This window comes from Mercenaria mercenaria, chromosome 15 (assembly GCF_021730395.1).
Source record: "Mercenaria mercenaria strain notata chromosome 15, MADL_Memer_1, whole genome shotgun sequence".
Lineage (NCBI taxonomy): Eukaryota > Metazoa > Mollusca > Bivalvia > Venerida > Veneridae > Mercenaria > Mercenaria mercenaria.
In genome coordinates, this window is record NC_069375.1 from 62,169,168 (window position 1) to 62,192,448 (window position 23,281).

Genomic DNA, 23,281 nt, shown 5'->3' on the forward strand with positions numbered 1-23,281 from the left:
CCCAACGTTATCTTCGTAATGTTTCCGCGTCTCTTACGGAAACGCAAGAGAAGGTGCGGAGTGAGGCACCAGGTGGGGAATTGAAAGAAAAGTAAGATTTATCAAACTAAGGAAAATCGTTGCTATTGAGACCAAATAAGCAAATTTGCAGTATTATAAATTCGTAATAAAGGTTTCTGATAGGATATACGGTGGACATATCGCTTCGAGTTATAGGAATCACAATCAAGCTATATGTGCACCGTATTTTCCGTCAAAAACCTTTATAATCAATAATATATATCTTGATAACTTTATTCTCAAACACTATAACCGTCACCAATGTCTGACTTAACTTACACCAAAACAACGCACATTTTGTGTGATGTAAATTAACACGTTAAGGTAGTTCTGCACGTTTGATATACTGGAAGTGATGGCGTAACGTTATTTATCCGGAAAACGTAGAATAAAGCCTGGAATCGGCGTCCGAAAATGAAAATCATTTAATGGATTAATGACAACTTGTGAGTACGTTTATTAAAATGACACTGTCACTATATTTCTTAAGTCAAAATATGATATTAAAACTTATGACATGTTAAATAATTCAAAATAATGTCTTACAATTGGCGTGAAATATTCGGTTCACTTTAATCATGGTCAGATATCTCAAAAAAAAGCACACGGACCTATACATTTTATTTCACCACATTATAGGCAATATGTTTATTTACAAAATCTACAGTTTAGAAAAATTTCTATTCGCGAAAATGGTTTGAAAGTTATGATTTTCCCATAGACTCCCATTATGAAAAATTACGTGAGGTCAATTTTTTTTCAAATCAGTATAGCAAAAAATCGAGCACGCAAGCCTATCCTTTTTACTTGCTGAATTTTCTAGGTATATTCTGAAGTTTTGAAAAATCGAAGTTTAATCAAATTCTACATTCTAGAAAAAGTTTTGATCCAAACGTGCAGAACTACCTGAAATAATGTGTTTTGTAAACAAAAAGTCCAGTCGAGAGAGAGGAAATCATAATTACAACATTCCGGATATCTAAAATGCTCTTGAGTCTCTTCTACACTACCTAATAGGCAAGTAATTGTTCTTCCTAGTAAAGACGGTTTTATCAGGAAAAGGGCGTTCATTAAATCAAGTATAATAATGGTTATGATGATAATTACGATAAATACTTATAATAATGATACACAAAATTGCCTAATAGCTTATATAATTTTTGAAATATCCAAACACGTATTCTTATAGTGCAGTTTAAGCACTGTTTCATAAATAAGCTGAAGGCTATTTTTACCCATACGGCTTAAAAATAAAATGACGTGTACACTAATTTCACGTCTAGAATACTCATTTTAGCAGGGGTTTTCATCTGATATGCCTCTTTCGTTTTATATATTTTAGGTACAACGTAGCTCACTGTTGTAAGAGATTAACATTCTAAATATTCCTTTTAATATGTTTTGAATTCCATCTTAACATTCTAACCTTATAATTTCTTTATACAAAACTCAGGAATGGTTCGGCTTACTATTCTTGAACAAATTAATATAATAGTGATTATATCAAAATGTTACTGGCCAAAAACATACTAATTTACTATTTAAGCCATGTTTTGGAAACTCTTAACATGAACAACACTGGAAAATGACGTCAGATAGTACTGTAATGTATATTCGTACAAACTATTTGTTGACGAAAAACATAAAAATATCGAGGTCGCTTCTTTTGAAACATTTACAACTTAAAAGAATAGTGCATGAGTACTAATAAAAGACCAAAATTTTACTTTCTAACATAGAACTACAAACTCAGACTCTATAGGTAACTGGGTATTTAAACCTGGCGGGTGTTCTGCATGGATGTTAGTGTACCAGTGGTAACCGCGGAGAAAGTAAGTCACAAAACTCTACACTCATTGGCGATTATTTGATCCTAGAGCTCACTGACCTTTATTGCAACAATTTAGGCCAAAAAATGTTTATAGTTTTTGGGAAGCAATATTTCATATACTCCATCAAAAATCCATTCCTTTAGTGTCAAAACCGTGCCTTTCTATATTTCGTTTATTTATGTTTGTGAGAGAGGAGGTAAAACTCAGTTGTAAAAACTCAGTTGTAAAAATATAAGCGGGTAGGGCAACGTTTACGCAACATAACATAAAATACAGTATGTGCATAGAAATTCGATCAATGAGATTCACAAAAGTATTGTTCTGTGTTCTGGTTTTGGATGACTTTGTTCCCCTCATACAAGACACAAAACAGATAAAGATATAACAGAAGTACACATATAGTTTTAGATTGTTAATCAAGTAGTTACTAACGCAATACTTTAATCGCAAATCGTTTCACAGAGCTGTGAGGTGCAAGTACTTCAAGGTCAGCAGCTTTTACGAAACTACGGTGTTGGCCGAACATTTCTAGTAACAAATCGAATACTATGGTAGTTTTAGTTATTGTACGTAAACGTCTTAGTGCTAGTTATGTTTCTATAAGATATGCAGCATTTGTTTATGCAGTCAGACTATAAGGTCCATCTAGTTACAATAATACTATTATACTAAAAATAAATACCTTTCATTTCCCTGGGCATGAAAAATCTTCTAAAAAGTCTTTGCATGAAGTCCGGTGTTTTATCAATCACTTTTTCTGATCCTCCTGGAAAATGTAAGTATTGCGGTATTATCAATCTCTTGTAAACTGAGTTTGTAGTAGGACACAAAGTACTTCTTTGTCAGTTTTCTATATGTCTTCATACAGGGTATTAGTATACGAGTACTCGGCATTTTAACTTATACAGGGACCTCCGTGGCCGAGTGGTTAAGGTCGCTGACCGGAAATCACTTGCCCTTCACCGATGTCGGTTCGAGCCTCACTGTGCATGTGAGGGAGCCATCCAGCTGGCTTACGGAAGGTTGGTGGATCTATCCAGGTTCCCGCTCGTAGTGAAATAATGCACGGAGGGGCACCTGGTGTCTTCCTCCGCCATCGAACCTGGAAAGCCGCCATATGACCTATAATTTTGTCGGTCCAACACTAAACCCAACAAAATGAATAGAATTAACTTATACAAAGAGACACTACTCTACAAAACGTTTCAGTTTACATGATATATATTAAATAAAAATAAAAAATCTTTGTTTTATGTAATATTCAGTCACTTTATATTTCGTTAGTTCTTTGTTTTGGTTTAGTTTAAAGTAATATCGACATTTTTAAGTCTTGTATATGGCGACATTTACTGCTTTCACGTGTACCTTGGTAGAGCCACCAGCTTGGAAGAAATAGACGTTTTCAACAAAAGAAATAAAGTCCGGAAATGCTTTCTATGTCCTTGAAATAACAAGAAGTATCTTAAAACTGTGAAATTTATAAAAGTGCTGTCAATATTATTAACAGAAGTTTGAATATCCAGTTTAAAGTAGTGATCAGCAAAAAAATGACAACTCTTGCCTTAGGCCAGTACATATAAGCATTATAACATAGCAGTTCTAGACAAGTAGGCCTATATATAATCCTAATGTTTCTTTCCTCTTGCAATTTCGCAAATACTTTCTGTTCTTCTGTGGTTCGGTATGTAGATTGTTCTGCATACTCCTATCATATGTTAAATAAAAATGATAGAATAAGAATATTTTATCCCGAAAGAAGACAGTGAAAGAAGTCAAACGCTGTAAAAGTGGAGGGTGGTATTGAATGAAGCGTAACAATCCTACATTAAAGTTAACACCCCTTGAAGAGAAAAATGTCTTCATGGTTATACGTCTCCTATAATGGACAATTCTGGGAAATATTAAAATAACTTTAAATACTTACAAAGTAGATAGTATATGAAGAAAAGAACAGTATGTATTAAACAGTATGTGTTAAACTTTTATTTTAGACACACAGAAATCAAAACAAAGAAGCTGCTTAGGGACCACAATGGCAAAAAAGAAGGAAAATATCATCGTTTTTATGTTATATCTGGTATTGGCAAGCATAACATGGCTTTTATTTCATATACATTATCCATGTCATGCCATATTTCTAGTGTAATGCATTTTACGATTGTTGTATGTATCATTATGCATTATTCTGTCAATTATTTTTAAATTGAAATGTTATGTACACTTCTGTCAAATAAAACAACAATGATTACAACAACTTGTTTATCAAATGATCGGTAACTGAGGTTTTACGCAAAACGTAGAGCTACACTTTCTTTGACGTTGCAATTGTAACGATGAAATTAAGTTTCGAATTCGGGGTGACACTATAAGGCTACTTGCAGTATAAAGTGTTACATCAGCTGCACTGGAAAGTTATAATACGTAATGATGTTTGTCGTTAGTTTTATAATTGTTCACAAATTACATTTCTAACTATTTTAATATATAATTAACATATCAATTTTCAGAAAAATTGCTACCACAGCCAACATTCATACTAATATACATGTATCATCATTTTAAAAAATCCGTTTAGTCATCCTTAAAATGATAGTTCATCAGAATTTGGTCAATCAATGGATATGATCAAAAGTTTATCATCTGACCACTTACACTTATTTGTGTCCATTGAGTGTTAAATACTGCTACATTTTAAGTAAGAAAGGTATCTCTTTTCCAGATTTTATTGTTAAAATTGAATTTTCCTATCCTGGTCAAAAGAAATAGCGTTTTAAACATTTGAGAACCAACACATCTTGGACACAAAGGCGGGGGCATATAGCGTTTCTGCTGTCCTTCCGTCCGTAAGACCGTCCATTCTTGAGTCCGTCCGTACGTCCTGAAATATTGTATGTTCAATTTATCCCGTATTATTTGCCTGATTTGCAAATCATGACATGGTGTAATAGCCATGTTTGATATCTTGTAACTGGGTGGTAATATCTAAATGAAATTTGGTCTCTTTAAAGACATTGAAAATTAAAAACTTTTCACCGAGAGAATTTTCAAATTTTATCGTTTTTGGGGGAGATAATAGGTATTAAAGTTAACATTAATGCCAATGGGAAATATATGATTTCTTTGATTATGAGACTCTGAACGAGAAAAATTGTGTGGTAGAAAGCTACATTACGTGATTCTGATACAAATATCAAGAAATCTAAAATTCCCCGTAGGGAAAAGGAAAAAAACAAACATTTTTTTTCTAGTTTTCAAGGAGATAACTCATGAAAAACCAAAATTATTTGGGAAGGTAATTTAAAGGAAATTTTTTAGAACTTCTGTCACTATATAACTTATCAATATGCACCTTATTTCTATCGTTTGACATTTTTAAAGCTTAAATTATCAAGTCATATGTACGCTTCTGGTGAAATTTAAGTCTATTACACCATGTTATCCTTAAAACTAACAAAATGAAACTACTGATAACATTGTTATTATTTCAAACATAATAGTCGTCATGCATGGTAAATCACTTTGCCATAAATACCGTCTGAATATAATGTTTTTAGCTTGAGTATCCAAAACGTTTTGCACAGTCTCTCTTTATATAGTCACGAATAACGTCAATCGACATAAATGAAAAATCCCCAAGAGAATGTTCATTCTCATTAAAGTGAACAGCGATATTAGACAAATACAATGTAACTGAAAATCGATCCATCATAATTTCTAATGTCATAACGATGACTATTCATACGTTTCGAAACCAGATATATTATATAACATATTTTGTAGTACAACCTGTAGAGCAGTTGAGAGGAAATTATTCGTTTGTTTTAAAACTACGAAACCGTCCTATCAGTTACAAGATTTTTACAGTTTTTACATCTCCACCTGTTACATGTCTGTAAGATTCTTTAAAGAAGATTTATGAAAGCATTTTCATATTCATTTCTAATAGAAAACTGACTTTGTATAACCATTACTGTATCTTCTTTTATACATATCTGATAGAATGTGAAAATAAATAAGGTTATGAATTATTACATAAATGTGACTTACCACCTTGAAATATTAAACTGTTAAATCATTTTGACAATAAAACAATTTTGACGAGTCTTGCGTTTTTACCCATTTATATACAGATATGACTAACGGGTGGGTCTATCAAAACAGCAACAACAAGCTGAAATAACTGCGTTATCGACATCAGTAACAACTCTGGCAATGATTTTAAATATTGTATTTATAAAATAAATTAATAGATCCTTAAGTTCGATAATAAGCTTCTGCTTAAAAGTATCTTAACAATAAATCGAGTTGCTCGCCACATGTAAGTCTTGTCATTATTGTTTTACGAGTACAGTTGAAGGTTTACTGCTACAGAACCTTATAGACTAAATGAAGGCAAGACACTCGTACCAGTTCAAACTCTCTAATCTGACTTCAGGTTACAAGTGGAGACTATAAATGATTTTAAATACAACAACAACGATGACCGATTAATCTAACATTTACATCACACAAAAAGACATTACCAGCATATAAAGTCAGAGAATACAATTTTGTTTTTATCAACTGTAGAAGACATTACCTGCTTTCTTCTTGCTATTCTCAGCTTCTTGTCTAGAGTGTGTATCATCCGTTATCGAATCATCTGGCAAGTTCTTATCCTGTATTAGATAATTTCAATAACCCCTTTATCCTTGGTTTAAACGAGATTTATTCCGCTATGGTCACAGAATCGATATTTACATTAAGAAAAAATCCACAAAATAAAACTGCAAAAAAGGCTAAAAAAGTGCACTACATAATGAACTCACAAGATGAATTTTCACCTTAAAGGAATTTTTCATACATTAAATAAACGAAATTATAGTATCTCTAAAGTTGGAATTTTCTTACAGCTCTATTATTTGGACATTTTAAAAGAAAATGTGCTGCATCTTAAACTTTTCGACTCGGCTCTTTTAAAACATGATTATAAAAATATCATTGTTACGATTTCCGCAAAAATATTATATTTAACTGTGCATATCAGAGACAATTATTTTGGTCGTTTTTTACAAAAGAGAGGACATCATCCGGCTTAAAACAATTCTAATTTCTAAAAGAAATGACTTTGAGTGGGATATATATCTTCTTTCTAGCAAAAGTTATGTAGTATATATGATAATTGTCGTTCACCTTTCATTTTGAACAACGACTAAGCTGCATTGTTTTTTTAAACTTCTAACAAAACCAAGCCACAGTTCTACATTAGTCATTAACTGTGTGTAAAGAAAATTATTTATAACTTTATCTACGAAAAATCCTTGTAAACAATAAATAAAGGAAATTGCAAATCATTACTGAAACTAGACAAAAAGAAACGGAAAAAAAAACACATTTTACCCAGTATATTTCTGTGTAATTGAGCATGAAACATTTTATTATTTGATAATCTTACCGTATTGGAGTTTCTTGATTCCGATTGAGATGGGTATTTGTGTTCTAAATTATCTAACGTAACTTTATTTTTACGCTCTAACTCCAATTTTGATTCTTGGAGTTTTTGCTCTAGATTCTCCTTTGCTTCTACTCCTTTCATTGTCACCTGCTGTTCGATTTCGGTTCCTTTTTGTTCAAGTTTCTCTGCTGTCTGCTCGAGCATAGCTTTAATAACTAAACTTTTCCTTTCAATATCTCGTTTGGCCTCGGAAGCCGTTGTTCTTATTTCATCTTCTTTTTTCATCAATTCCGTTCTGATTTTCTTCCTTGTCTGCATGAGTACAGCTGTGATATTTAAACCTTCCCCCTCAATATCGTTTTTGCTTTCGGCAGCTGTAATTCTTATTTCGTTTTCTTTCTTCAGCAGTTCATCTCTGATTTTCTGTCTTGTTTGCTCGAGTTCAGATTTAATATCTAAACTTTTCCTTTCAATATCTCGTTTGGCCTCGGAAGCCGTTGTTCTTATTTCATCTTCTTTTTTCATCAATTCCGTTCTGATTTTCTTCCTTGTCTGCATGAGTACAGCTGTGATATTTAAACCTTCCCCCTCAATATCGTTTTTGCTTTCGGCAGCTGTAATTCTTATTTCGTTTTCTTTCTTCAGCAGTTCATCTCTGATTTTCTGTCTTGTTTGCTCGAGTTCAGATTTAATATCTAAACTTTTCCTTTCAATATTTCGTTTGGCCTCGGAAGCCGTTGTTCTTATTTCATCTTCTTTTTTCATCAATTCCGTTCCGATTTTCGTCCTTGTCTGCATGAGTACAGCTGTGATATTTAAACCTTCCCCCTCAATATCGTTTTTGCTTTCGGCAGCTGTAATTCTTATTTCGTTTTCTTTCTTCAGCAGTTCATCTCTGATTTTCTGTCTTGTTTGCTCGAGTTCAGATTTAATATCTAAACTTTTCCCCTCAATATCGTGTTTGCCTTCGGCAGTTGTAGCTCTTATTTCATTTTCTTTCTTCAACAAAACTTCCCTGATATTCTGTTCTATCTGCCCGAGTTCAGACTTAATAACTGATCTTTTCCCTTCAAGCTCGTGTTTCCCGACGGCAGCTGTAAGTCTTAGCTCATTTTCTGCGTCAACAATCTTTTGTTCAAGTTCTCTTTCCTTCTCTTTAATTGCAACCATGGCAACACGACGGATTTCGGCCTCGTCTGAAGTTGTTATTATGAAATCATTCTGCTTTAGCTGGAAAACAATGTGGATAGATGTAAAATATGGATGAAATGTTCTAAAGACAGTTACATACAAATAGGAAAATATCAATTTATTTTTAATCTTTACTAATTTATTTATAGACAGATTCATATCGAGGAAACGACAAACAAAAATACTTCTGACGAAGCATTTAAATATTTTACTGGTATGGATAAGTAAGGAATTTATTTCATTTTATTTTATTTAATCACTCAGATGGCATTTATGCAGAAGAGTTATGTCTTTGCCATCTGCATTTGATAACAATATTCAGTGAATAAAGTTTATTAACTAAAAGATACATTAGAATATGCAACATTTGAGTTTGAATTTGTTGATTTTCACCACACATTAGATGACAGGATTAGCTTATGATCGAACAATTGATTTTGCATATACTAGTAGTTTGCTACTATCTGTAGCCGGACATAAATGCGGATTGTCTGATTGAGGATAAAATGTTCAAGTGTGCCTATATCTTAACAATTGTTTAATATGATTAGAGAAAGAAAATAACTCAAGTTTGCAACGTGTTTCGTATATAGAAACTTCTTCAGGCAAACATACAATGTATCAATGTATACAAACATATGTCTAACTACATGACATCAGTGACATGACATCATTACGTCAAAGTATGACGTTAGTTTTGGCGCACTATTTGAATTATATATGAAGTCCAGAAAAACAGCAACATAACCTATAGCTGTAAGAACAATATTAATGGGAATAAGTACTATATATCAATATATTTTTACAAAAAATAATAATGAAAATAAGTACCATATATAAATGTAATTAAGTAGTGTGCACAAAATTATGTCTACAACAGCAATCAGAACCAATAAGATTCAATAATACTACAGATAAGGACTGCCATTAGAGACAAACAAACAATATAAAAGTACAAATGATAATTGCCATGCTTGTAACATATGCATTAAACAGCTCCAATAAGTATTTGGAGTAAATAATATAATGTCAAATGAGTTACTGTATATTACGCATAGTCTTAGAATCGAGACACTACGGATACACAGCACCTATTTTTTGCATCCAAAAAGTCAGTTTTATCATTATGACAGTCAATAGGCATAAACGAATTAACAATTATTTGTAACACGTCCAAAAGCAACACTTTAGGGTGGACACTTAACATAATACGCATAAATTGACTGTTTTACTACATGGAGCAAGTTATTTCTAATCAATTTGTTCATCTGTTAAAAGAAAATAAAAAACCAGATAAGGATACAAAAACACTTCTTATTGAAAATGATTGTTTATAGTTACCTTTTATTGATATGTAAGATGTGTTTATTGTCTACTAGAATGGCGTGCTTATATAACAAATATAATATAGTGGTCGGTTAAAGAATAAAACGTGTCATTCTATATTTTAATTTACAGGCTTTCACCATTGACTAAACAAGATGGAAGTAATTGTAATTAAATAATGTTTCAAATAATTGCGCAATTGTTCATGTAGTCAGATATACGGCGTTATCATGATCACGTTAAACGATAGGATCATAATGGCCCTTAAGAGTCCACCTGACCTTCACCTTGAATTTATGTAATAAAACATTGAGTCATGTAAGGGAGCAGTTGTGATTAGTATAAAAATGTAAAATAAGTCCGATAAAGCCAAGAAAGCCAGCTATATCTGTTATTTTCAACTCAAAATGATAATCTGACAAAAAATAAGGCAAATATCCGAATATACAAACCATATACCAAATTAAACATGTAGTGGATATTTGACCTCGTTCCAGTTTAGTAATTGCAGCTGTAATGAGACTAATGTTAAGAACAACAGGCAAAAAGTTGTAGACAAAAGGTGGTTGCTATGTTTTATTTATTGTATAGTTTTCTATGAATAAATCGAAAATACACATGGTTTGTTCAAAACAAAACTAAAACGCATTTGAAGGACTTTGTATGTTTTACTGTCGGTCGCTTGTGGCTGTCAATATCAATGAAAGAAGTTCATGAAAAGCAGTCTTTGTAACATTTTCACCGAATTTCTTTTCCATCTGGTGGGTTTAAAAGTGTTAAACAGATTCATTTTAAATTTTTTCTTTCGGACCTGCTGTAGACCGTGTTCGGTTTAGTTTTGGTCAGATATTTCAGAAGAGAAGATAATTTAAGTAAAAATGTTGAAGGACGACAAACGTCTGGTCATCTGTCTATATTAATAGCTCATCAATATTTTTTTTATTCTATTGCGCATAATAATATTTCATTCGGCTTACACTGTTTCCTTAATACCTTTCTAAATTTTCATATATTAAATTACCGAATGCATCTTTTGCTTTAGAGTATTTGTTGAAAAAATATGTAATGGAAAACATGATACAAGCATGGATACTTTGTCCGGTTTTATTACCTCTAGCAGATTTTTGACAGCATCTTTAGATTCTTGTCTGTGTTTAATTTCGATTTCATCTTCCAGTAGTTCTATCATATCATCTATAAAACTGTTAACCTCTGTGCCTTCTAGTTCCATACTGTCAGAATGAAATATATCGTTTCTTGACTTGCGTACCTGTATGATTTAAATACAAGCAGTATGTAACTGAAGTATATACAGGCAACATCCTGGAAACAACTGTATGCGTGACCTTTATCGTAGCCTGGGTACAGACTAGATAACCTGTTTATCTCTAAAAACTGAATTATTGGAAAGCCTTAATGAGTATTTAGCGCGAAGGATCCTATATGCGTTAATACATTGTATAAAAGATAGAATGAAATTTACCCTCGAGAAAACATCTGTCCCAGTCATAACACACTTGATGTGCTGTAGAAATTGTATGTTGTTCATCAGTAAGTGCAGCAAGCCTTGACAGTCAAATTCATCTGCTCTTGTTTTCTGATCATATCCTGGAGCATTCACAAAACACCTTGCAATTGCCCATGGCTCGGTACACCACCTCTTTGCGTCTGTGTTATTCCAGTATGGGGCAGGAGGAGTCAAAGCATGGAGTTGAATTATTTCATCGTAGATTGCACCACATACATTATTCGGACAAGATGTTTTCCCGCGTGAATGAAGGCAGTTACAGTACTTTTGACCAAGAGGACACTGCCTATCTTTAGTTTGGAGATGGTCCGGCTGGAGTGTGGGTACATCGCAAAGTCCACATGACACTGCCGAAAGATTGTGTTTCCGTTTAACTTTATCTAAGATAGCAATATGCTGCTGGTTAACAAGATGTTCGCAGAATGGTTCTAATCCCTCTTTAACATATTTTAAACCAAGTCCTGCACGGACCCAATTTCTGTATTTTTTGTTTTCCAGTTGAGATTTGTGTGACATGATTGCAGCTTACCTTAAAAAAGATTAAATATATACTTATTTGTTAGATAGAGCATTCCATATCAACAATGAAAATAAACAGTCAGTAACCGTAATTACCTGATCAACAGATAATTGTTTTGTTACTTAATAAGTAAGATAATACAAGTTTTCTAAAAGTTTGTAATTATTTGGACTATTTCAAGGTCATACGTTAACCTTAAAAGCAAGTTCCGTGCGTTAACGAAAGATACAGGCTATTTTCTGCCTCTATAACCCAGCGCGATAACTTTCTTGTTGAGATACTTCTTAAAGTGAAGCTTTAGTGGCAAGGCCAGATTTCGTATTCTTTGTATGGTAGATTTTGTTTTTAAAAAAGGGTTGATGGATTTAATTTTCAACTGGAACGTATGTAATCATTTTCTGCAAATGCGTATTTTTGTCTAAAATTAACAAATACATAATTCAAATTTCAAAAGTCTTCCAATTGGCATGATGGAAATACAACGGGATGAAATGCTTAGTATATGTAAAATATTCACACAGCTCTCCCCTGACATTTCTCAAAGTTGTATTTCTTTTTGTATTCGCACTAGTATGAGTGCATTCTTGTAGAATTGTCAAATTTAATATCTGCCGTGAACATGCTTTATTGTCCTTGAAATATCATGCTTGTATTAACTGAAGGATTTCAAACTTTACTTACAAACAGCAAGTACGTTTTGTACTGGAGTACTATGATTCTGTCTGCGTCGAAAGGTAAATATGTTGCTAAAGCTGAAACTAAAATAGTAATTAAAAATAAGACAGGACACAAGTCCTACTGTTATTAACCTAACTTTTAGCAAGACGATATACGGTATTGACACTTGTTAATCATCAGTATCTAGTTTGTCTTGTTAGACGTATGGATAATTCGTAAGAACTATGTAAGACTTGTGATATATTGTCTCAACTGCATATCTATATATTATATCAAGACATTATCAAGATTAGGAAAACACTATCAGCGTATGAAATGTTAGTGTAGTTTTTAAACAATATGATAATCATTTGTATGTTATTTTTCAGTATATTATATGGTTTCGAAAACGTAAACTAAATGAAATTGCCCTTGTCCAAATCGAAGACTGGTATTCAGCATTTTTTTTATCTCTATAACACAATTATCTGACAAAATTGTATCAGTTTGTTTAAAACAAAAATCGGTTAACGACACAATCAGTTGGTCTGATAACATTCTCAAGGACTATATGCGTCCCAGTTTTGTCATTTTATTAAGATATTTTAACTAATATAAAGTTGATATAGTATACATGTAGATTCATTAAAAACACTGTCCAATGCTCGATATATAGTTATAAATACAAAACATAATTTTAGAATAACTAGAAAGTATTACTCTGCAACAAGATCAATGAATAAATAAGTTTAAATTTAAAAATCACATAATACTATCACAGAAAAAAGATTATATCACTTATCTTTATAAAATAACCAACATGGAAGAACAAATGTACTTTTCTGTCTATAAGTGAATGAAGTTTAAAACAATCCATTTTCCAAAATAAAAAACTGATAATAAGAAAAAGGAATTTCTCATTTAGTGCTATGTTAGGCCATAAATTTTTGCGATTTAATTGCAATGGGGTGTTTTGTGTGTAGCATCTGCGTGACTATATATATGTCTTCGCATCACACTATTTGGTGAAGGTTCATAATTTCTGCCAACTTGAAGCCGATTTCAAAACCTCATCAATTGTTGTTTTTTTTTCAGTCTGTTTAAGGTACTTCCGCCATCTTGAATTTAGAGTGACCTTCATTTCAGGTGTGAAAATATAGTGAACAATATAGTGAAGCTTTCGAATGCAGGTGTTCCATAGCACAAAACAGCTCAGTTTGCAAGACCTGAACTAAAATAGCTGTACAAAAAGTGATACAAACATTTGAAAATGAACAAAGCAGATATTTTACCTGTACTTTTCCAATTTTTTGTTAGATTTATAAATTCATTCAAAATACTTTATTAAAAATTCATGAATGGCAAAAGTTAGTTCAAAGTTTCAATTAGTGCATAGGAGTATTGTCTTACCGAATAGAACTAAAATTGTTACAAAATCTGTTTTCAAATCTGACCACTTCATGTTTTAAAACGAAAATAAATTTGTACATATTGCTATTTCAGCATAGTACATAAAAGTAGTGCAATGTGCGGACAATGATTTTTCTATGTATGGTGTACCAAACTGCCTAAAATTGTAAGACAAGTCTCAGACTTAATGTGAACAAGATTTGCCAGCGATCTAAAATTCGTTTCAAGGATTGTGGAAGTATAAGAAAGATTTAATTTATTATAGTGGAATTTATGTACTTACGCGCTGCTTATCTCACGAAAAATTTGGTGGAAATGGAATTTTCGGCACTTTCTGCGGTTGATATTTAGACAATCTTGAAACATTTTGCTACAGTATTTCCACATACTGGTCCGGGCCATGTTCGATCGATGTGTATAGTGATTCCTTATTAGATGTTTCGTGCGTCGTTAACTAACCAATTTTAATCTTTCGAATTTTTAATACAATATGAGAATTTATGCAACATTTAAAAAAAAACCAAAAAAAAACACAGTGAGAATAAATCGCAGAAAAAAATGTAAAGCCCAATATGTTAGGAGGTAATACAATTGTAGATAACTAACGAAACAAACAAATACAATCAACTTTTCACGCGGAAACCTAATGAATAAAATCGGCAATATCTCAAATGTAACTTTTCTTATCTTGGGTCTTCTTTAAACAATCATATTTTTATCACTTTCATAGATTTAAACTGATAATAAATGTCTATTGAAATTCCGGCATAGAAATGGACACTGACTTTACATTACTGCGGTGTTGTCACCGGAATTAGCGGTCCAGTACGAAACCAAGGATAACGAATTCTTCATCTGAAAATTACGAGCATTAGGATCAGTGTTCAGTATACACCTGAAAATAATAGACTTGCTATTTGCTGAGTGCACACTTGTTTTCTATCGTCGTTAATTTAAAGTAGATTAGTAAATAGTCGTACTCATGCATAATCTCATAAACACTTCTTTAATATATATGCTCTGAAATTAACAAATAACTGGCTCAACTGAGACACCATACTTTAAAGTAAATTCGGTTTATTCACCACGATGTTCAAAATGTACGGGAGTATCGTGATAGTACATGCCTTTAATTTCACATTGTTGAAGTGTAAACAAATAGTTAAATTTGCCTCGTTTATTTCTCATGGAAAAGATCGGATGGTTTTTTGATATTGGAATAATTATAGAACATATATGCATTTAAAATTGAAAATTGAATGTTTTCTACAGGACGTAAAACTGAAACAAATAAGCACTTTTTCATTTTCAGCAATGTTCCTCAGGTGAACTTTGTCATTGTTTACAAAGAGAAATCAGTTTTGTGTCATCTTGAAATGCGTTGTCCGGCTGAAACGTATAGTTCCGGGAAAAGTTGTAAAATGGTTTATTATGGGGATTTTTGTTTTATTTATAAATTCAACACAATTTTCAATATTTCTACCTTTTGAAAATGATTGAAATTGAACTTTATTTTAGAAAAAGTTCAAATCTTTCATCAATATTTTGCCAGCGGATGCATACAAATTTTAAGTGAAACGGCTTTTTTGTCCAAGAGAGGTGTGTAAAGCGAAAACCTATCATTACACATTGCGTTTATTCTTTAAATGTAAAGGATCGGTAACAGATTAAGGTGATCGGGCAGTGCTAAACTATACTAAATGGATATCTCTAAACATGAATAAGGAGGCATATATATTTCAGAAACGAAATCTGAGGTAAAAGAACAATCATATATTTAATTCCTTGAAATAAACATGGCGGCGAAATATTTTAGAAAACCTGTGCACGTGTTTTGCGCATTAGAATGTTTAACGACATTTTCCTGAAAAAGTAACACTCGTGTGCACTATTTTTGGCATTTCTTTGATTTGAAAATAAATATTTTATAGCAATTTAGGTTGCATACGATACCAAAATTTTGCACCAAAAATGTTCACTCATTTTCTTCCAAAGCACTGTGGAGATAGGGTTCAGCGTAGCTTTCATGCTTGCAAGTTTACCTACACATATATCTTTTCTACTTTTATCATATATTTTTTTGTGTCCTTTTGCATTTCGAAAGCTGTTTCGAGGATTCTGATTTTTCACATGAATTTCTAATTTTAATTTGCGGAAGTATCTTAAAATTTAAACTCATACTAATGTACATGAAGTACGTTGAATGTCTTTTTATGCGATGGTTGACGTATGATTCAATACACTTTTAACAAAATGGTGTTTACACGCGTTTTAAAATTCTCGAGTCGCTCTTCTCTGGAATGTATTTAAAACTTAACCTGCGGTATCCTTTAAATCTTGCTTTTTTATCCTATGGAAATATCGGGTAAGTTAATTTTATATGTCATGTTTTATTTACTTGTACTTTACTCCTCGGAAATTGTTAAAAAAGATGTTTTGTCGATTGTGTATGATTTAGGTTACACGAAGTTTATGCACAAACATTTTATAAAATAAGATTAAATGAAAGCATGAAATTATGTTTAAAAATGTCTGACAAGAAGAAAATAGAAATAAATACGTAAAAATATAGGTGGGGTAAGAGGTTCGGATAGTTATAACATAGGATTCTAAGACACAATATCAAGCAGGAAGGTTTTAAAGTTTCCATAATATACATACATGGGAAAATGACCACACCCCTGGCGGCTTTTTTTTTCGAAACAATCTTCCTAAACTTTTTGGGGTATTCTTTAGGGATAGTATTTTCTGACAATGAAAATTTTACAGTTTCCACTATTTACATAGAGGGAAAAGTGACTACGCCCTCTTGATGAATCAGAACAATTTGAGTATTTTTCATAAAGGGCCAACATAGGAAAACTCGGCGTGTGAAATTATTTTAAAATCGGACCTGTTGTTTCTGACCAAACGCTTTTTAAATTTCTACTAAATACCTATAGGGACAAGTGCCCACGCCATATTTATCGACGATTTGAACAAAATTTATCAATCTTGGTAGAGGGATACAAAAGCATCATTTGTGTGGAATTATTATTTTAAAATCAGGCCAGCAGTTTCATACAAGAAGATTTTTATCTCAACTACATATAGGGAAAAGTGACCATGCCCTCTGCGGCGGACCAGTTTTATTTTAAGGAAGCTATAGAATTTGAACGACCTTGTTACAAGGTCATACAAGGTCCGTTGGTGTGAACCTATTCTAAAATCGGACCAGCAGTCTCATTAAAGAATACTATTTAAGTTTCGTGACAAATCGGTATAATTTGAAAGTCTTAGTAGAGGGTATCACAAAGATTATTTGTGTGAAATTGTTTCAAAATCAGACAAGAGGTTTATGAAGAGATGTCGTTTGAAGATTGTTAAAATTTGTAGCTCTTGCGGTCCCTATTTACAACCTAAATGATCCGTTTGAACACATTTTAAAAAAAAGCTATCCAAAGAAAATCAAGGCCATCAACTTTCTCCACACGATTTCACAGGAGATGTCGTCTAAACAAAAGTGATGACGGGCGAACGGAGACAAACGGACGACGCACGGTGAATGATCATAAAAGCTCTGTATGAGAACCTTGTGGTGAGGTGAGCTAAAATGCGAATATTTATTTACTAATTTACTTCACATTATTCAGTTCTAGATAATTAGCATGGTGATTTATTAAAATTCTTCTCTTGCGAAAAATATAGACATGCATTTAACAAAGTAGAGTAAACTTCACTTAATTGTCCCTTGACGATTTCAACCCTATCAAGGAGTTAACCTGTGTTTCAATTATATTAAACATCGTCATCTTCGTTTCAATTATATCGTTCATCAAAAATAGACGATTTCAACTCTAGTAGGAAGCCTACTTGCGTTTAAAATATATCGCACATAGAAATTAAGACAACTATACATCAAACAATGCACAAATGAGACTGAGAAAATTAGTTTACCTTAATTTTCAACATTCACCTGGACTCATTTCAGCCATTGTTATGTCCGTCATTGGCACACAATGAGCTCATACGAAGTATTTGCGCATGCTCATACTTTTATCACTCGATATAGATGATAAAAGTTCATAACCTCGCGTTTTTATATAGATAAAGGTAAAATTGAAACCGAAACTTAAAATACGTGTCCCTGTACTTGAATGGTAAACTGATACTCAATGTCCCTTATTTTTACCAATTATATTTCTCAGTTCCTTTTTGACGTGGCTAAAAGAACAAAATTATTTTTTAACCTGTAAAACTGCTTATTATAACTAGATACATAGTCATTATTGTGCTATTGTTATCCTTTGCCTAACTTGTTATATCACCTCTTTGTCCAGTCGATTTGAGTCTTGTCAAAATCTTAGCTTTTATAAATATGAATTTATTATCTTCATTTTTTTTTATTTTGCAAACGAGATATACACTTAGATGTGCAGTGTCTGACATGGCACGATGTATTTTGGTGGTTGCGTACTCTACGATACAAGTTTGTAAACATACTTCTTTGATTTGTCGCATCTCTAATCTGACTTAAACTTTTTATATATTTTTATTTCTTTCATTTTCAAAAATAACGTTTCATTAGCAATGAAATACTTATTTAAAAGTTTGAAAATGTTCATTTCTTATCCACACTATTTCGATTTGACTATAAGAGGATCTGCTCGGTATCAGTTGATTTATTACAATGCAGACTAAGCGATTTTCTTCTGTGAAAGTGTTGTTACATATATTTAATAGGTTTTGATACTCAACTCAATTTATGATGGCAGTTGGTAGGGAGATTATCTTAAGGGAGCGACAACAACAGTGTTGTAGGTTGAAAGCACGAATGCGGCGTCTTGTGTTTTTTGTTTTCGATTATATTTATTTCTGAAGATGTGATACTTTTTCATGATACTCAAGTAGAGTTTACTTATGTGTGACTTGTTTTCCTATGATACAGACGGCATGAGTCTATTTTCTAAACATTAATTAAGAAATAATAAGTTCCCAAACGTGGTTTATCGTAGAATAACCAGAGTTTTGAGTTCTTATGCGTAAGAATATACCACGAAGGCCGTACCTGAGTGATATATTGTTTCGCATAAGAACGAAAAACTTAAAAAAAAACACGAAAAACTCGGGTTATTCTACGATAAATCACACTTTTGAACTACTTATTTCGATTCTAACAAAACATACTAGTATCAAAAGTGTTAGAAAAATGGTAACTACTTTTTACGACCGCGCTACGCACCTGGATCGTCATTGCACGCGAGTGGTTTATTGCATAATAACCCGAGATAGATTTTGCTCTGCATGTATGTAGGTTATTTGCGGGTCGTGTTAGAATGATAAATATTGTGGATATAAATGTGTTTTGCTTCGTTAATAATTGATTATACGTTCAAGCATTTGAAGTGTGTAAAAGATCGAAGAGTGATAATACAAAATTGTTTAGCAAGTTACATTGCAAATCAAAGCTTTGGGGTCGTAATAATCCAACATTTGTTCAAAACATTTAATTATATACGATTTGATCAGGGCTGAAATTAAAAAAATGCATATTTTGATTGACGTATTTATTATCACGGATTTAAAATATGTTAAATGTAAGACTGAAGTTTATATACTGGTGTACGAGCTGGTTCGTCTACAACGCTATATTTTAGTCAGTGAAACATATCTGACTGCCATACACATAAGCGGGTGTGTCATGATTTTTTTTATATTTTAAACGGTAGATCAATGTTATTCGACGATCGCTGGGTCGAAGAACCCGGATGACATCACGTCGAACACTTGGTAAAAGGGAAAAATGCAAATGAGGTATATTTATATTCGTGTTCTCTGAAATTTAAGACAAGGTCATACAAGGACATGTCTGTTCCAATTTTTATTTACATTCGTGTTTATCCATATCATCCCAACCACAGGATGACTTTGTTTATACAATATGTGTTACATATGCTCATTTGTTTCACATTAAGATGTTATATTACATTTACATCAACCTGAGTCAGATGATAGTCTTTGATTATATGTACGATTCATTTCCTTCTAATTCTCTGGAATGATTTCCATTTTAATATGAATGAAACTACAATACTTTAGGATAGACAGTCTCCAACTTCAATCAATTCAAGCTCATGGGGATATTTTAGAGCTAGCATCGTGGCATTCTTAGTGTACCCTTTTAAGAGTTTTAATACAATCTACACGTACTTTATGATTTATTTCTTTTCGCTGTTTGTCATCTCTCTATCGAACTGGACAAAGGTCAGGATCAAACACCAAGGACAAAGGCTCTGAATTTTAGTTAGACTATAACCTCGGCTATTAAGACAACACGGTTATAAAATGACACCAATGATACACTATACTTAGATATTCGGAAACACTTTAAATGCATTTAATATTAAACACTTGATTATAATTACATTCCTTAAACAAGGAAACAGTTTACGAGCACAAAAAGAAGGCTTATAAAGTGCATTTTCGTGTCAACTGGAAACATTTCATATAGTACATTTACATCTGGATGCACCTCTTGAAATTACTTCTAAGCTCTATTTGCGGAACATCAAAATTTAATCCCAAGGTTCCAGATCTAATTTAAAACGTTACATAGCGAATCTCTCATAACCAGTAACTGAACCATCAGATAAAGATGTGAATAAATACATTGTTTGACATTTGAAATACAAATGCATGTTTTATTGAGAATAGTTTTTTTTTTCATGTCAATCTAACGTAGGAACAAAACACATGCTCAAGGATCGAGAGCCGTTTCATAGACTAGAACATTTTGTATACACCGTTGTATAAGCAAATAGAAATGTTGGCAAGGTAAAACCTTAGTTTTTATTATAAGTATTATCCTAGACTATACAAACGTTTATTATTACAGCAACTGAATAGTGTACTATACGATAACATGATATGTGAAAATAACGGGCATGGTAGTAATATATACGTACGACGGATTGATTAAAAGTTTCAAAATGACCTTGGACTAGATTAAATATCGGTTAGAGGAAGATAAACTACAACAATATATTAAGTGTATCAATTGACATGTTAAACCTTCTCTCTCATACCTTGCTAATTTGAAAACCAATTCGTTTAAGAGATGAAAAGCTATGCAACAGCTTTTTTTAAATCGACCTTATCAAAAAGGTAATTTATAGATATGCTATTACTTTCAACTGAATGTCACTATTGGTTGAGAAATTTTCTGTACATGTTAGCCACCATCGGTGTAAAATGCCACAGTTTTTCACTAACCGCCACATAGCCATCATTTGCCACCATTCGTCTCACTGCAAAACCTGCAGATATAATAAACCTAGAGATATTAAACCATAAAAGCAGTTTCTTCGTTAGTTTATTCCTTTGTTTATAGTTTCAAAATTAAATTAATATCATACATGGTAATTTTTGGTATTCAAAGTAGTGCATCTTTATGGTACAGGCAACATTGCAGATTTAACCAAGTACTTGTTATATTTTCAAGAAACTGTATTCTTTTAATTTGATTTCAAATGTTGGTAAAGAATAAGTTTCCAAAGATGGCAGACAGATATGAAATGTTTTGGGGTAGTTATTAATAGGTTGGACTTATGCATTGCTATTACCATTACCATTACCATTACCATATTGTATAAATAGTAACTTAGTTTACCTGCGCTTACACCTCAAGTTATGTTGACTGTCATGTTATTACTTAATTTGGTATTTTCAATTATTATATATATTGATTTGGACTTGATATAAAGGAGATAATTATAAAACCTGCCACGAGTTTGCTGGAAATAAGTTTTAAAATTGATCCATTTAGTCATGTTCGTGGAAAAATTTTCAATTGCCCACATTCACTCAAACATACAACTATGGTAGTGTGTACATGTATATATAGTTATATATAATGCCAGAATGCTTATAGTTTTTGAACTGCTGGTTTCATTAAGTCTTCTTTGAACACAATATGTTTATTAGGTCCCAATTCAATCATGTGTGCCATACTTAATATACACATACGGTGCTATACCTGAAAAAATAGATTTAGTTTAAAACTTAAAATGTTCATAAAAAATTGGTTTATTATTGGGTATGTCAATGACCTAAAATTTAAACTGTATATATTGTGATGAAAAATGGGGCCAAAAAAATGTCGACGATCACCAACTGCTTCCAGTTCTACCAAATGTATAGCAAATAGAGGGTTATATCAGTCTTTATTCTTCTCACATTATACTCTTTAATAGATTTAAAGAATTATTTGGATGAACATGATTAAATTAATAAATTTGAGTATTTTGGAGAAGTTATTCATATGTTATGTTTTAGATTAATTACCCGAATTTTATAAAATAAACAAACATCTATAACAACAAGTAAATAATCCATAAACAATTCTTTTTGTTAATAAATAATTTTCATTTACCTTAACATAAATGTGTGCAACACCAATAGACTAATTGATAAGTAAAAACAGGTTAAAACACTGATTTTAAAGCAAAATGTTATGCTCTGAATTTACAGACTGAAGTAAACAATGCCATGGAAAGCAGACTGGTAGCATTGTTTACCGTGGGGAGATAACTCTACTGGTTTAAATTGTTTGTCTCCGTTGAAAAATTTCATTTAAAAATATCCACTTTTCCTTTTAGTAAATTAAAAGCATATGATAAACTAGAAAATACAGCTGCTTAATCGTTGCAAAACAAAAGCATATGAACAAAAATATATGTGAAGCAAAAGTCATTTGTGAAAGCTACCCAAACGAAAAGTAAACAACCTGCTTCCAGTTTGAATCCATGACTTACTAGTTACAGGTAATCTAGATTACTGTTGGAAAATGAATAAATTATATTGACTCACCATCTATATTCTTTTTTATTAGTTTTAAACTTCCATGTTAAATATAAACTGCACATAGTAAACAAAGAGCTATATAAATAAACTTCTTTGAAGTGAAATATCTCCATCCTGCTCCTGCTCTCAAAGAACTTCCTGTTTAGATTTGATATTTTGATATTCTTGGGCAAATGTGTCATTTACAGTCAGCAAATGAAGGATACATCTAGGATGTTGAAACTATTTCTGTACTAGAGTAAGATTTTATTCCATTTAGATACACATAAATATTAAAGATTACTCTGATAAAATAAACCAAAAATGTTAAGGATTACTTTTTGTGGTACATGCACAGCTCCCAGAAGTAGTTCACCGACCTTTTGCATTGGCTGACCTCTTGGTAGAGTTTCTAAATATAAAGCAGGCAAGATCTTATCAGTCTGTGGTAATCTCCTGTTGTGAGACAAGCAACATGTATACTGCATTAGTTTAATTTATCA

The 23,281-nt window shown here is 32.1% G+C and overlaps 1 protein-coding gene across 1 annotated transcript in view; it reads right to left on the bottom strand.

Annotated features, from left to right (window-relative positions):
* LOC123556425 (uncharacterized) overlaps positions 1–17,942 on the bottom strand; it is a 35,760-nt gene extending 17,818 nt beyond the window's left edge. Inside the window, exons 1-6 of the mRNA XM_053525419.1 lie at positions 17,895–17,942; positions 11,327–11,900; positions 10,955–11,113; positions 7,327–8,556; positions 6,472–6,550; positions 2,575–2,658 (exon numbers count right to left, since the gene is read on the bottom strand). Coding sequence (XP_053381394.1) covers positions 2,575–2,658; positions 6,472–6,550; positions 7,327–8,556; positions 10,955–11,113; positions 11,327–11,887 — 2,113 coding nt within the window. The 5' untranslated portion in view covers positions 11,888–11,900; positions 17,895–17,942. The remainder of the gene's footprint in view (positions 1–2,574; positions 2,659–6,471; positions 6,551–7,326; positions 8,557–10,954; positions 11,114–11,326; positions 11,901–17,894) is intronic.
* Positions 17,943–23,281: the final 5,339 nt, after the last annotated feature.